At 48.6% G+C, this 14,609-nt stretch overlaps 1 protein-coding gene across 1 annotated transcript in view; it reads right to left on the bottom strand.

The window, feature by feature from the left end:
- Nucleotides 1-2,779: 2,779 nt before the first annotated feature.
- Nucleotides 2,780-14,609, bottom strand: part of Vwce (von Willebrand factor C and EGF domains) — a 30,587-nt gene continuing 18,757 nt past the window's right edge. Inside the window, exons 13-20 of the mRNA XM_051146148.1 lie at nt 13,495-13,612; nt 12,149-12,234; nt 10,728-10,824; nt 9,578-9,660; nt 8,158-8,248; nt 7,996-8,078; nt 7,608-7,671; nt 2,780-3,447 (exon numbers count right to left, since the gene is read on the bottom strand). Of these exons, the coding sequence (XP_051002105.1) occupies nt 2,837-3,447; nt 7,608-7,671; nt 7,996-8,078; nt 8,158-8,248; nt 9,578-9,660; nt 10,728-10,824; nt 12,149-12,234; nt 13,495-13,612 (1,233 nt within the window). The 3' untranslated portion in view covers nt 2,780-2,836. The remainder of the gene's footprint in view (nt 3,448-7,607; nt 7,672-7,995; nt 8,079-8,157; nt 8,249-9,577; nt 9,661-10,727; nt 10,825-12,148; nt 12,235-13,494; nt 13,613-14,609) is intronic.

Below are 14,609 nucleotides of genomic sequence, written 5' to 3'. Positions count from 1 at the left end.
GTATGTGTGCAGACAGACATACCCATAAATAAAACCTTTTCTTTTTTTTTAAAGAAAAAAAGTAAAAGGAGGACTGGGGGGATTGAGAGATGGCTCAGAGGTTAAGAGCACCCACTCCTCTTCCAGAGGTCCTGAGTTCAACTCCCAGCGACCACATGGTAGCTCACAGCCATCTATGGTGAGATCTGGTGCCCTCTTCTTGTATGCAGGTGTACATGAAGGCAGAACACTGCATACATAATAAATAAATCCTTAAAAAAAAAAAAAAGACTGAGGCTACAGCTTAGTGGTAGACTACTTGGTTGGTATCAGCAAAGCACCAGGTTCAATCATGAGTAGCTGCCACCCACCCACCAAAAAAGGTTATTATTTGAGGTGAGCCATCCCAAACCTTTCTGGGCACAGCTGTTGGAACACTTGATTTAGACTGTCAAAACCTGACATACTTATGGGCTGGAGAGATGGCCCAGCAGTTAAGAGCACTTGTTGCTCTTGCAGAGGACCTGGGTTTGGTTCCTAGCACCCACCTGGTAGCTCACAACCATCTGTAACACCAATTCCTGAGGATGGAGTGTCTTCCTCTGACCTCCATGTAGGCACATGGTGTGTATATATGCAGGCAAAACACTTAAATAAATCTTTTAAAACCCTTTTTAAAACAAAAGAGGGTGTGTTTAACTTGGGATGGCTTTTCCTACAAGCCCAGTCTGGACAGGGAGCAAAAGGAGCAAGAAGGGGGCTGGAGAGATGGCTCAGTGGTTAAAAGTGCCACCTGCTCTTCCAGAGGTCCTGAGTTCAATTCCCAGCAACCACATGGTGGCTCACAACCATCCATAATGTGATCTGATGCCCTCTTTGGCAGATAAAGCATTCATATACAAATAAAGTTTAGAAGATTTTTTTTTTAAAAAAAAAGGGAGCAAGAAGAACAAAGCAACACTCAGGACCTGTTTCAATGCATCACACTGCAAAAGCTGTTGCTCGGCATCAGCTCATGCGGTCCACAGTCACTGGGCATCTACTTGTCAGGCCCGTGGTGGTACACCCTGGATAGAAACCCCCCTGGGAACTTGCCTTTGAGTCACAGAGACAGATCAAGGGACAGATACAGTGGCAGGAGACGTCACAGAGCCAGGAGGGATGACATGAGGAATTTTTCAAGTAGCGGGAGGAAGGACTTCCAGCCACACGCGATGTGCACAGAGGCTACAAGGTCTGAAAGGACAACACAAAAGAACCATCCACCTGCCTCCCTACAATGGTCCCAGAGACCATCTGTCCTCAGAATTCATCTGTCCTTGGCTCCCATCCCCACCTCCAGTGTCCCTCACCATGACAGCAGGGGGAAAAAAAGGTGTTATCCTCTGATCTTATGTAAAGACAATGAATTAATCATAACAGCCTTCAGAGCTCAGCTTGTCACGTAGGGTCGTGATCCACTCCCTTTAAAAGCATGACAGACACAAGACAGACGGCGACACTCAGAGTAAGTTCTAGAGAAGGCAGTTCTCCCAGGAACTTAGCCAATGCTTAGATAAGGGAAGTAAAGCTAAATATTTCTGTTTTTCTTTTGGTGTTGTTTTGGGGAGGGAGTGTTTTGTTTGTTTTTGGGGAGGTGGTAATTGCTGTTGTTTTTGAGAACAGGATCTCCCTACATAACCCTGGCTCTCCTGGAACTATGTAGACCAAGCTAGCTTAGAACTAAGAGATCTGCCTGCTTTTGCCTCGCAAGGGCCAGAATTAAAGGTATGTGCCACCATGCACTGTGAATTCAAGGCCAACCTGGTCTACAAAGGAAGTCCAGGACAGCCAAAGCTACACAGAGAAACCCTGTCTCAAAAAAACCTGAAAAAAGAAACAGCCACTGGTGTGGGTCAGCTAAGTGCTGACACCTTCTGGCCATTGTGGGTACTACACACAGACACTGATGCAGGCATCATTGTGTCTGGTTTTACTCATCCCTTCTAACCTGTGTGGTTACTTAGCAACGCACGCAAAGTGACTGACTTTTAGCCGACCTGCCTTTAAACCTGTTAATCCCACTGTGGCAAATATGTTTATTTACTAATTTATTACCTATAAATTATTTGTTGACTGTAATGATTTTCCCATGGAATCTACATATAACAGGAAAAGTTGGAAGCAACCCCCACCCCCACTCAGATTCTACAAGCAGGGAATTAGAAACAGGAAGTCATCTACTGCTGTAAAAGTGGTGAGTCTGGACTACATAGAAAACAATAGGGAGCAAGCTCTGGCCCTCACTCACCAGACTCTGGCCCCACCCCCGACTGGCTGTGACGGCCCAATTTCACACATTGATCTTCTGAGCAGCTGTGCCCTGCCCTGGACTGTGAACTTGTGAGGACAGAGTTAGTGGCCTGGTGTTTAAATTAGAGGTGGGGACATAGCGTATGTTCTGAACACATCTTGGAACGAATGATGAACATTATGTGAAATCAGTGTTGAAAGCAAAGCCTCATGACAGCCATGCTGCTAAGTGACATCAAGGTCAAGAGTGTGCAGTGACAGGATCACACTAGGCATGACTCTGCCTGAGCAAGAGTGGGCACTGCTGACGTAATATATCAGGGCCGCTTGAACCAAAACCACAAACAAGGGTGGGGCTAAACAGAAATTTACGATCTCACAGCTCTGGAGGCTAAAAATCCAAAGTCAAGGATGTGTGGGCTAGTTCTTCTGTGGCCTCTCTCCTTGATTTAAAGATAGACCATCTCATTCTAAGGTCTCTGCACCCACTGGGTTTACCTCCGGAGTCACACACACACCAGGCCATTGGCAGAGAGCTCTAACTGGCATGTCCCCTGCATGGTGATCAGGTGGTAGGCTCTTCCTTCTCTGAGGTGTCTGTTGTGGGCTGTTGGCGAGCAGGGTTGTGAGTGTCCAGGAGAGCTGCAGAGAGCCTTTGAGGCCTCAAAGTGTTGGTGAGGGTCTCTGAGAGGTCAGGATTATTCGTTGAAGGTGCTTCTGCCTCAGTCAAGTGAGTGGCAGACAGAGGCCACCGGAATGCTATCTGAGCCCCAAAGGTTGAGGAGGAGCTGTCTGGGGTGGCAGGTGACCAAGGAGTCCCTGGAATGGCTGGAGGTAGAGTGGAGGGTCCAGGAGAGACAGAAGACCTTGATGAAGGCTCAGGAGGCTGGGAGGCTCCAGGCTCCTCCAGAAACATGCCCTCTGGCTCCAACAGGGATGAAGATGAGGTCTGGGCTGCTGGCAGGCCTGGGGGTGCAGTCTGTACATTAGAAAGGTTTGTTCTTAAGAGAAGCTGCAGGAGCTGGACCATGGGCCTTGCCGGGGATGCTGATGGGGGCCCTGGGCAGGAGCTACAGTTGGCAGGGACTTCGGTGTCTCCACGGGGGCTCCGAGCAGCTTTGACAAGGTCTCCATGAGGGGAGGGTTGCTGTTTTTCTTTGGGAGGAAACAGGGAATCTGGATAGGGAAGAGAAACAGTCACAAGGGTTCATTCTAGTTAAATGTACCATTCTGGGGATAGATGCCATACTCCATCCTCAGAGGGGATGCAGTGCACTTGGTGAGGACCATAATGACCTGCCTCCGACCTCCATGGGCGGAAGCCTGGAAAGAGACCAGGAATGGAGCCGGGCGTTGGTGGCGCATGCCTTTAATCCCAGCACTTGGGAGGCAGAGGCAGGCAGATTGCTGTGAGTTCGAGGCCAGCCTGGTCTAGAAAGTGAGTCCAGGACAGCCAAGTATACACAGAGAAACCCTGTCTCGAAAAGCCAAAAAAAAAAAAACAAAAACAAAAACAAAAAAAAACAAACAAACAAACCAAACCAAACAAACAAAAAACCCAGGAATGGAAGTGAACAGTTCACTAAGGTGACCCTCCCAGGGACTCGCAGTGTGATTTTTGGGAAATGTCTCCTCTTTGGGTCTTAGTTTCCCCCCATATAGAGGAGTGCTAGAGAGAGAAAAAAATAGGAAGGAGAAAGTCTAGTACCAGACCTCTGTTTTCCCACTTGCAAAATGGGCATCCCACAAGACTGAGGACCAGATGCAAGACTGCACAGGATGTCTTAGCCTAAACCCTCAGGCCAGCTATAGTCGGCAGGTGTCAATGACAGTTCACCTTGGGTGCACCAATGATAGCAGATGCATATCACTCTGCTGTGGGGTGTTGCTAGAGGGGAAAATGGATATGTGGAATCAGAGAATACAGGAATGCTGTATGTTCTACTCAATTTTGCTATAAACCTAAAGCTATCCAAAAATAGACAATCTATTTTTGTAAAAATGTTTGAAACCGTTTCCATATAGCCAAAGATGACTTGACTTTTTTTTTTTTTAAAGACAGAATGTCTCTATGTAGCCTTGGCTGTCATGGAACTTAGTATATAGACCATGCTGGCCCTGAACTCACAGAGATCTGCCTGCCTGCCTGCTGGAATTAAAGGCTTGTGCCACCAAGCCAAGCAAACTTGATTTTTTAATCCTCCTGCTTTAGGATTACAGGCATGCATCACTAGGTACATTAGGTAATGCCTGTGGAACTGGGGGCTGGACCAGGGCTTCGTGCATACCAGACAAGGGCAGTGAACGCTGAGTGAATGAATCACATTCTCGGCCTGCCACCTCTCCTTATCCTGTAAGAGTGTGTGGTTCACAGGAGAAAAGGAAGCTAAGCAAAAAGAAACTAGGCGGTGAAAACGAAGAAGGCATGAACATTAAGAAAGGCTTGCCTGGGCTGGAGAGATGGCTCAGAGGTTAAGAGCACTGTCTGTTTTTCCAAAGGTCCTGGAGTTCAATTCCCAGCAACCACATGGTGGCTCACAACCATCTATAATGAGAGCTGGTGCCCTCTTCTGGCATGCGGGCAGAACACTGTATACATAATAAATAAATAAAGCTTTAAAAAAGAAAGAAAGGAAGGAAGGAAGGAAGAAAGAAAGGCTTGCCTGAGCAGGGCATGGTGGCGCACGCCTTTAATCCCAGCACTCAGGAGGCACAGGCAGGTGGATCTCTGTGAGTTCGAGGCCAGCCTGGTCTACAAAGTTCCAGGACAGTCAGGGCTATTACACAGAGAAACTCTGTCTTAAAAACAAACAGACAAAAACCAAAGGTTTGCCTGAGGAGGGGTGGATGCTCCAGCGCCCACTGCTGTACTGTGAAAGTCCTCCAGAGGGCAGCTGCACATAGCTAGAAATCATTGAGTCGTATGCTTGTGGGGTTTTTTGGTTCATTAAGTTGTTTTTGTTTTTGTTTTTGTTTGGTGTGTGTGTGTTGTGGTGTGGTGTGGTATGTTTTGGGTTTCAGTTTTGCTGTTGTTTTGGTTTTTCGAGACAGGGTTTTTCCGTGTAGCCTTGACTGTCCTGGACTCGCTTTGTAGACCAGGCTGGCCTTGAACTCACAGAGATCGCCTGCCTCTGCTTCTCTAGTGCTGGGAGTAAAGTTGGGTGCCACTACCAATGCTGCTGCTGCTGCTGCTGCCGCCGCCACCACTGCTGCCACCACCACTGCTGCCACCCTGACTCTCTTGTGTTATTTTTAAGTCATCAAATAGAGGCAATCCCATTCTCTTTCAATGAAACAGTGATATTCCTTTTACAGAGAGCTGTGAGTGGAAATAGGAGTGAGGTGGGTGAGCTGAGGCAGTGCATTCTGGGAAAAGAAGTTGACTTAGCATGTGTCCTCTTTGGGTCTTAGTTCCCCCACATGGAGAAGTGCCAGGAAGCAAAGGATAAGAAAAGTCTAATACCACCAATTAAAAAACGTCCTTCCCACTGGGTGTGGTGGTGCATGCTTTAATCCCAGCACTCAGGAGAGAGAGGCAGACAGATTTCTGTGAGTTCAAGGCCATCCTGGTCAATAAAGAGAGTCTAGGACAGCCAGGGCTCTGTTACACAGAGAAACTCTGTCTCAAAAAACTGAAAGAAAGAAAAAAGAAAACAAAAAAAAACAAACCAACTTCCTTTCCTTTCCTCAGGCTCTATGACTCCATCTGGAAAACAGAGATAACACTGGCCCTCCAGCCCAAGCATTCCAGTTGAGTTGCTCAACGGGTGTCTGCTCCATGGCTGTCTGGTGCGCTGGTGACAGCGGCTCTGGGAAGATGAGGGCATGATAGCTCTCCACGTAGAGAAGCATGTGGTGAGTAAAAGGAAGCATGATCCTCCAAGTCACCAGTTGTCCCAGCACTGTTCCCAGCCCTGTCCCTTCCCGGAGGCCAAAGACATGAAACAGACATTTCCCAGGAAGCATTGCTGGCCATAGGACAGTGGGAAAACCTACCATCTTTCTAGAAGTTGAAAACATATAAAGAAGACACATCTGTGCATAGAGTAAACTGGAAAAACATTGATGCCCTAAGCAGTTTTGAAGACCGTGGGAGCCATCTGCCTCACGCGCTTCCTCCTTCAGCACCAGGGTATAGCAGTGTGTTGTGAGACACCCCGTCTACCCATGCCACTCTCTGACCCAGTTGCCTCCACTGTCAACCATGAAGTTCTGACATAACCCATAGGATTTGGAAAAGAAAAAAGAAAGTTGTCCCAGAACTTTCCACAGAAGGTTCATTACAGGTGTCTGGAAGGAAAGGAAAGAAACATGGAAAAGGGGAAGAAAGGAGGCGCAGGGAAATCAGAATACAAGGAAAGAAAGATGGGAGGGGTGCAAGGGCGTGGGGAGGGAACCCGATGAACGGAGAAGGTAGGGCATAGGAAAACAAACTTGAGAGAATAGGGTAGCTCCCCCTTAACCAACGTGTTGCTTTCTGCCACTTCCATCGTCATGATCAACTGTGGTTTTTAAGTAGTAAATAGAAAGTCTCAGATATAAACAACTCACATGTTTTGTATTGTGTGCCATTATGAATAGCAGAATGAGATCCATCCCACCCTGTCTTGCTCAGGCTGTGACTCACGCTTTGCCCACTGTATCCGTACTGTTTGTACTACCAGTAGTCTAGTCATTTAGGGACCTCTCTGTTGTTGGTTTGACAGTGCTTTCATATAAGGTTCAGTTCCATCCACAGTTACAGACGTATTTGAGGTCTCATAGATAAGGCGAAGCTTTCCTAAGTAGCCAGCTGTGGACCACATCAAGACCTCGGAGCTGCACAACAGATCACCGGGGCCTATTTGTAACTGGGCAGTAAAGAACCACATGGACCAGCCAAGTCTGGTGGCACATGACTGCCGTCTCAGCACTCACAAGGCTGAAGCAGGAGAACTGTTTAAATCACGAGTTTAAGGCCAGCTTCTGCAACATAAAACTCCTGTCTCAAAAAAAAAAAAAAAAAAAAAGCGGGGCATTGGGGGGATGAGGAGTTGAGGAGTGGATGAGGCTGGGGACGGTTCAGGGTGCAGCACTAGCCTAGCCTTTACAGCTTTACAGGGCTCTGAACTTAAGCCATAGCACACCACACAGACAAAAAAAAAAAGGGGGGGGGGTTGGGGCCACACAACACACTGTGGTATTTTATAACAACAACCCAGAACAGCCCACCACAACTGTATGACCTCCAGCCAATCTGTCTGAGCCTGGGTCTCCCTGGCAGCCCTTCCCAAGGCCTTTTTCTGAGGTTTATAGCAGAAGATGGTAAGGAAAGGTCAGGCTCAGGGACTGCTTACCTGGGCAGGAGGGGTCAGTACAGACCGGCTTGCAGGGCATCTTCTCACACCTCACCTCTCCCAGCTGAAGAAACAGAAAGACACACGTGAGAAAGCCCAGAGTATCCTGCCCACCTGTAGGCAGAGCTCTCCAGGGCCTCTTATGCCAGTAGCGGGACACGCAGAAAAATGTTGGGTAGATGCCCAAATACCTAGGCTCTGGTCTGGATGAAAGGCAATGCCAGCCCTGGCAAGACACCTTCATCTGAACCTCCAAAGAGGGATGCGTGGCCAGAGGCAAAGGTACCCTGATGGTTCATGAGCCCATGACAAGTAGAAAGATGAGCTTGGGGTTCCATGTGTGACTTGTAGGCCTGGCTGGCAGCCCCAGGCCCTCAGGCCAGCTCACCTGGCAGATGCACCGGGTACAAGGCTCCTCATCCAAGGTGAACACCTGGCCATTCATCACCTTCCTCCCTTCGAAGTTGCAGTCTGCAGAGACAGAAGAGACAGAAGGATGAGATCCAGGTCCACCTGGGAGACTTGGATCTGGGTGGCTTCTCCCACTCACCGTGGCAGACAGGGCAGCACTCGCCATCTGGGTGGAAGGGGTAGGTACAGGTGATGGGACAGTCCACAGGTGAACAAGCCACCGAGCCCAGCTGTAGGACACAAAACACACATGGCCCCTCACTGAGGTCAGTTAGTATGATGCCAGGGAAGGCCTAGGACATACAACAAGGGGGACCCTTCTAGAAAGCAGCATTGGCGGTCCATGGTGGGATAGGGGGTATAGAGGGGTAACGTTTTCTCATGTAGGGTCCTTCATAACCTCTCAAGAACAAGGCCTGACTTTATCCACTGGGTCACCTGACAATAGTGACCCGTGGAACAAATGCAGAATTAACAAGAAAAGCTCAGCGGCAAACAAGCAAACAAACAAATGAGGGAGGGAGTGACCTAGGGTGTGGCTTAGTGATACACTGCCCTAGGTTCCATCCCCAGCATCATAAGAAAAATAAACTGAGAAGAAAGGGCCCAGAAGCAGCATTTCTCAAAGCAAGTGGCTGAGAATATATACAGGGCCAGTGGGTAGCGGGTCCCTCAGAGGCCGCAGAGATATTTACCCTGCATTTCTCAATCCATGTGTTGACCTTGTCCCTTTTCACACTTAACTGGGGCTGAGGCTCACATACACCCCAAAGACACCCTGCCACTGTGCACAGCAGCTCCCACCAAGCATCAACTATACCAGCATGAGAAGGGATGAGACTTATGTCCTTCATTTTCCAAATATGAAAATTCAGTGTGCACTAACCCAACATGCTTTATGGAGCAAGGGGTGGGCTGGCTCTAGAGTGTAAGTGTGGATCCAGTAGTGAATATCCTAAGTTCAGTGCCTGGCCCTTTAACTAGCCATGGGGAAATGACTTGGCTAGTTCCCGCATCTAGAAATGATGAGATTTCTTGAGTTTGGCAACCCAGGAGCTGGGATACTGGACCAGCCAGAGTTTTCAAATGATTCCCTGACCCTGGCTAAAGAATTATACTAGTGTCCGACATGGTGGTGCAGGTCTTTAATCCCAGCACTTGGGAGGCAGAGGCAGGTGGATCACTGTGAGTCCAAGGCCAGCCTGGTCTACGAAGTGAATCCAGGACAAGCAAGGCTACACAGAGAAACCTTGTTTTGAAAAAAAAAAAAAAAGAATGGTGCTAGGGCCAGGTGGTAGTGGTACTCACCTTTAATCCCAGCACTCAGGAGACAGAGGCAGGCAGATCTCTCTGAATTTGAGGCCAGCCTGGTCTACAGAATGAGTTTCAGGACAGCTAGGGCTGTACAAGAAACACTGTTTGTTTTGAAAAAACAAAGACAAAAAAGAGTCATGGTAGACGGGCTGCCAGAGACGGCTTTCACCAGAACCACAGGTGACCCTTCTCTGGGGTTCAGAAGCTCACGCTGGGTTTGGGGGGTCAGGTTGGGTGGTGCATACCAGGCAGATGCAGCTCAGACAGGGGTCAAGCACCGATGGGAAGGTCTCATTGTTGTAGAAGATTCTGCCAGTGTAGGTGCAGCCTGCCAAACAGAGCACGTGGTGAGCAGCCCAGCCAGGGCAAAGGTTGGAAGTCTGTCTGGATAGCAAGGCTCAGGCCCAGCACCTCTCCAGGCAGCTCAGAGGTTAGGCAGGCGATAAGCATCCTTGGAATGAGTGCTGGCTGCTTTCTGTTTCCAGTTAAAATATAGAGTTTACAGCCTGAATCTGGTGCATAGAGTATGTGTTGGAAGAAGGGTAGTCTTATACAGCAAGCTTATTCCAAACTCGGTACTTTAACTGGAAAAGTTGAAGCTATACACATATATACACACATATATATATATATATATATTACAAAAGCAGGTGAGACATTAGGAAAATATTTAACTTTTATTTTACCTGGGGCTTTTTCTTGTTGTTGTTGTTGTTTGTTTGTCTGTACTTGGAGTGCCAGGGTTGGCACCCAGAGTCTTATGCACTGAACTGTACCCTTCAACATTATACGGTTGGTTTCATTTTATTTTATCTTATTTTTTGAGATTGAATCTTGCTATCTGGCCCAGGCTTGATCCTCCTGTCTCTTTCTCCCAAGTACTGGGGTTACAGGCATCTATCAACAAGCCCAACCCTTAGGGAAAGATTAAAAAAAAAAAAAAAAAAAGTATTTCAAAAGGTGTGCATGTCAGAAACAGAGGTGAGCTTCTTAAAAATGTATTCTCACTCTATGGCTTTTCTATGAAAAACTTAATTTTGAAATAGTGGAAAAGGTAAAAAAAAAAAAACAAAAAACAAAAAACAAAAAAAAAACCCTACTGTGTAAGAAAACCTAGCCTTATTGGTGCTTCCTCTCACTGGCCCAGTCTTCCATGTCTGCTTCTTATGTGACTCCACGAGGACTATAAGCTCTGGATTTGTGTATGTGGGCCCAGCATGGAGGCCTTGCCTCAGGCAAGCCACTTGACTTCTCTGGGCTGTGGGTGCTACACAGGAGTGAGGGAAATGAGGCTCCAGGGATGCTCAGTGCAGAGGGGCCTGAGGCAAAGCAGGCAGGGACTCCAGGAGCCCTGAGGATTGCTGCACAGGTGAGGTGGGGCCTGGACATGGTTACCTGCTGAACAGTCAGGACAGCACTGTCCAGGGATCCGGATGGGGTGAGGACAGGAGTCCACGCAGTCAGTCCTCCTGCAGCTCACGGAGCCATCTGCCTAAAGGAAGAAGGAACGTCACCAAGACTTGGGGCAGCGGGGGAAAAGATAACACCGCCCACTGTACGTGGCTTGCACTCAAGGATGAGGCTGGGGAGTGGCCGGTCCTCCTCACTCCTCCCCCGTGACTATCACTAGCTGCTGAGCACAGGTGATAGAATCTTCCAGAAGGTTTTGTCTATTTCAAGAGAAAGAAGTCTGAACTGGGATGTTGTGTCCTCTGTTTCCTATGCTATCCCTCAGCAGCAGCCAACTCCATACCATCTCTCCTGCCCCCACATTCTTCTCAGCATTTTCCTGGAACCCTGGCTCACCCCAAACCTATGGAGAACAATAAAATCCTATTTTTATAGAAAACTATTCCACCGGAAATGCCTATTTCAGAAGACCAAAATGGCATACGAGGTTTCTTCCTTTTCTCTTCTTTCTCCACACCCCCCACCCCTTCTTAAGAATTTGAATATTTATGGCCTCTTATTTCACTCTCTTGTAAAACGAATGCCAGGACCAGTTACAAAGGGGAAGATGAACAGAGGGTGTCTTTTACTTTCCATCTGACTACAGCAGGTATGCTCAGGCCAGCTTCCCACAAAGCACCCTGAACAGCAACCATCTGGAGATTAAGGTGTGGTGCCTGGAGACCCTGTATGACTGAGAGGGGCCCGAATGACACACCACCCCCATCCTACTTTATTTGGAGGAATAAAGCCTTCAGGGACCCAAACACTCACAGTAGAAAGGGAAACATTGTGCAGTTTTTTGTAAGCAATCACATCTGACTTTTTTTTTTCCTTCTTCTTTAAAGATTTATTTACTTATTATTTATACAATATTTAGCCTGCATATACACACCTGACAGCCACAAGGGGGCACCAGATCTCACTATAGATGGTTACGAGCCACCCTGTGGGTGCTGGGAATTGAACTCAGGACTTTTGGAAGAACAGCCAGTGCTCTTAACCTCTGAGCCATCTCTCCGGCCCCATATTTGACTTTCAAGTACACATTCTGATTTAGCTATGACAAAGTGCGAGTCAGGATGAAAGATCACATGACACAGACACGGCACCCCAGCTACCTAAGCTAGCCACACCCCCAGGCCACCATCTCTGAAGTCTCCTGAGGAAGACCCTCAGGCAGCAGCTCCCTACCCAAGCAGAGTCACCCATAGCATCCAAGGCAGCAGCCAAGCTCTACTGTCCTCAATCCTCCGTTGAAAGCAGGACAAGTGGGGCTCACCCTGACTAGGAGGGAGTCAGGCTGGCAGCTGCCCTGCCTCTGTCTGGGAGGTAAAGCAGTTGAAGGAGAGCAGGCTGTCATTCACCTGGCAGACGCATAACTCACAGGGATCACCAGGCGACCAGATCTGTCCAATCGGAAACTCAACCCCGTTGTCATCAAGAGAGCAGCCTGGCAGGAGAGGTAGCAAAAGGAAAAGACACTTGGCAGAGAGACGGGTGATGTATGCTCAGTGGACCCACAACAGCCACAAAAACAAACAAACAAACAAACAAACAAACAAACCACAGCAGGCAGGAATGCCCGCCAGAACTACAGCACCACACTTCTAAACATGAAACTCATATTCACAGACACACATACCACACAAACCACACACACAACTGTATGCTTAAAATGTATGCATACTTTTCAAGCTGAGTGTGGTAGCACACATGCCAGCACTCGGGAGGCAGAGGCAGGCAACTCTCTGTGAGTTCCGGGCCATAGTGAGCACATATAAGAAGGCACACGCATACATCAGACACACAGGCACACTCAAAAACAGACACACTCACAGACAACAGATTCACACACACACACAGTCACAGACACTCACTTTGCACAAAAACATACACAGCATGTTATGCGCACACATCGCAAGGAGCTGGCACAAACACACGGAGAAGTGTGCATTTGCAGGTATATTATATAAAACACAGACACATTCATGTTGGGGGATGGACTGGTGTATTTTGACGCTAATTACTGCTTGCTGTCTCGGTGACCCACCTTTTAATTAATTAAAAAACCATCCCACCTGGGCAGGGCAGAGGAGATAGAGGTGTAGCTAAGGTTCCTGAAGGAGAAAGAGGAATCCTGGGAAGAAGAGAGAGACCCCAGAGGAGAGAGGAGAGAAAGGAAGACCGTCACGGGTTAGATGGAGGAGAAGCACATAACTGGCTTGGATGGAGAATCCGGCCCAGATGGATGGGAGGTAGCTTGATAGAAGTTATTGGAAGCAGATGGCATGGGATTGAGGCAGGCATCCCATACCTGCCTTATTGTGGGAGGTAGTTTAGAGGATTGATATCTGCCCTGCCCCAGGTTAGCTAAGGCTATTTTAAAATATAACAAGTGTCTGTATCTTAACTGATTGCTAGCTGGGCCTACTGATAATACAGATAATTTTAAAACCATACATTCATACAAATGTCATTCATACGCCAACACATATACAGCTATACATACCCACAGGTACACTCATAAAAAGCACCCTTCCAAGGCACATACAAACTTACATGCTTACATAGTTGCAACTCTCAAACAGTGTTCATGTATAAAACACACATGTTCATACCACTAATGCACGCACGCGCGCGCGCGCACGCACACACCATCAGTCCACATGCACTTGAACCCTGTGTTGAGGGCCATGCAGCCGGACCTCACCTGTGGTGGGTGTGGGCTCCCGACAGGTAAAACAGCACTGCCCTGGGCCCAGCCACCACTCCTCTCTGGGGCACTCCAGCTCTGGACACGGTGTGAAGGAGCATTCTATCTCCCCATTCTGGAAGAGGGGCAAGAGCATGCCTCAGTGAGGGTGCCTCCCAGCCCTGGGCTGCATAGGCTGAAGAGAAGGCTGACAGGTAGCTATCCTCTATCCCCAAGTAAAGGTGACCGATGTCCAGAGAGACAGAGGAGCAGAAAGAAGGCCCTGGGGTGTTCCTCCTTCCCTAGCTGGGTCTCCACCATCTCTCATCCTCTCTCTTAAACCTAGTTCCATCAAGACTCCCTCTTACCGCCCTCCACTCCCATCCCTCTAATCTACCCTGCTCCACAGCTGGGAAACTACCCCAGGCATCAACCTCTCTTGCCACTCCACCACTCCAAGCCTTAGCCTAGTCCATGCCGGGCGTCTGCTGTTGTCTGGGAGCCCCTCCCACCTGTCAGGCACAAATATCTTCCGGAGACAGCAAAGGTGCTTGGCCCTCTATGCACAGACATGCCTGTCTGATGCACAGCTTTGAGAGCCCAGCTCCCTCCTCTAGACTAGCAATCTCTGTGGCACCATCCACAGTGCAGAGCTGCCCATGGGCTGAGCGGAAGAGGTGTCTTCCCAGCATCCTCTCTGCCCTCTACTACTTCCCTGGCTTGTTTGTCCTGAGGGCACGCACCAGCTGGTAAACTACTATATAAAGATTACACCTCCCAGCCTGCCTCCAGGGACCCCTCCCAAGAAACACTCCTGAAAAACCCACCTGCCCCCACTCTTGTCTGTCCCAACCAGAAAGCACAGTACCCTCAGCACATCACCTGACTGGTCCTGGTCACCCCTCAGGTCTCCACTGTCCCTCTCTACTCCCAAGAAGGCTTGAGGATCCTGTGCCCAGCCATGTCCACATCGACCATAGGCCAGTCAGTGGGGGGACGGGCATTCTTCTGGGCTGAGGATGTGTGTCCCCAGATCATAGTAAGTGTTCTACCAATACAGAGCTGAAGACAACTGGGCTTCATGGAGACTGGTAAGGCATGGGAGAATCCTACAGTGATTGCTGCCTCAATCT

Source organism: Acomys russatus, chromosome 5, assembly GCF_903995435.1.
Source record: "Acomys russatus chromosome 5, mAcoRus1.1, whole genome shotgun sequence".
NCBI classification, from domain to species: Eukaryota; Metazoa; Chordata; class Mammalia; order Rodentia; family Muridae; genus Acomys; species Acomys russatus.
Note: the sequence above shows the minus strand (reverse complement) of the source record. Positions and strands in the feature narration are given on the sequence as shown.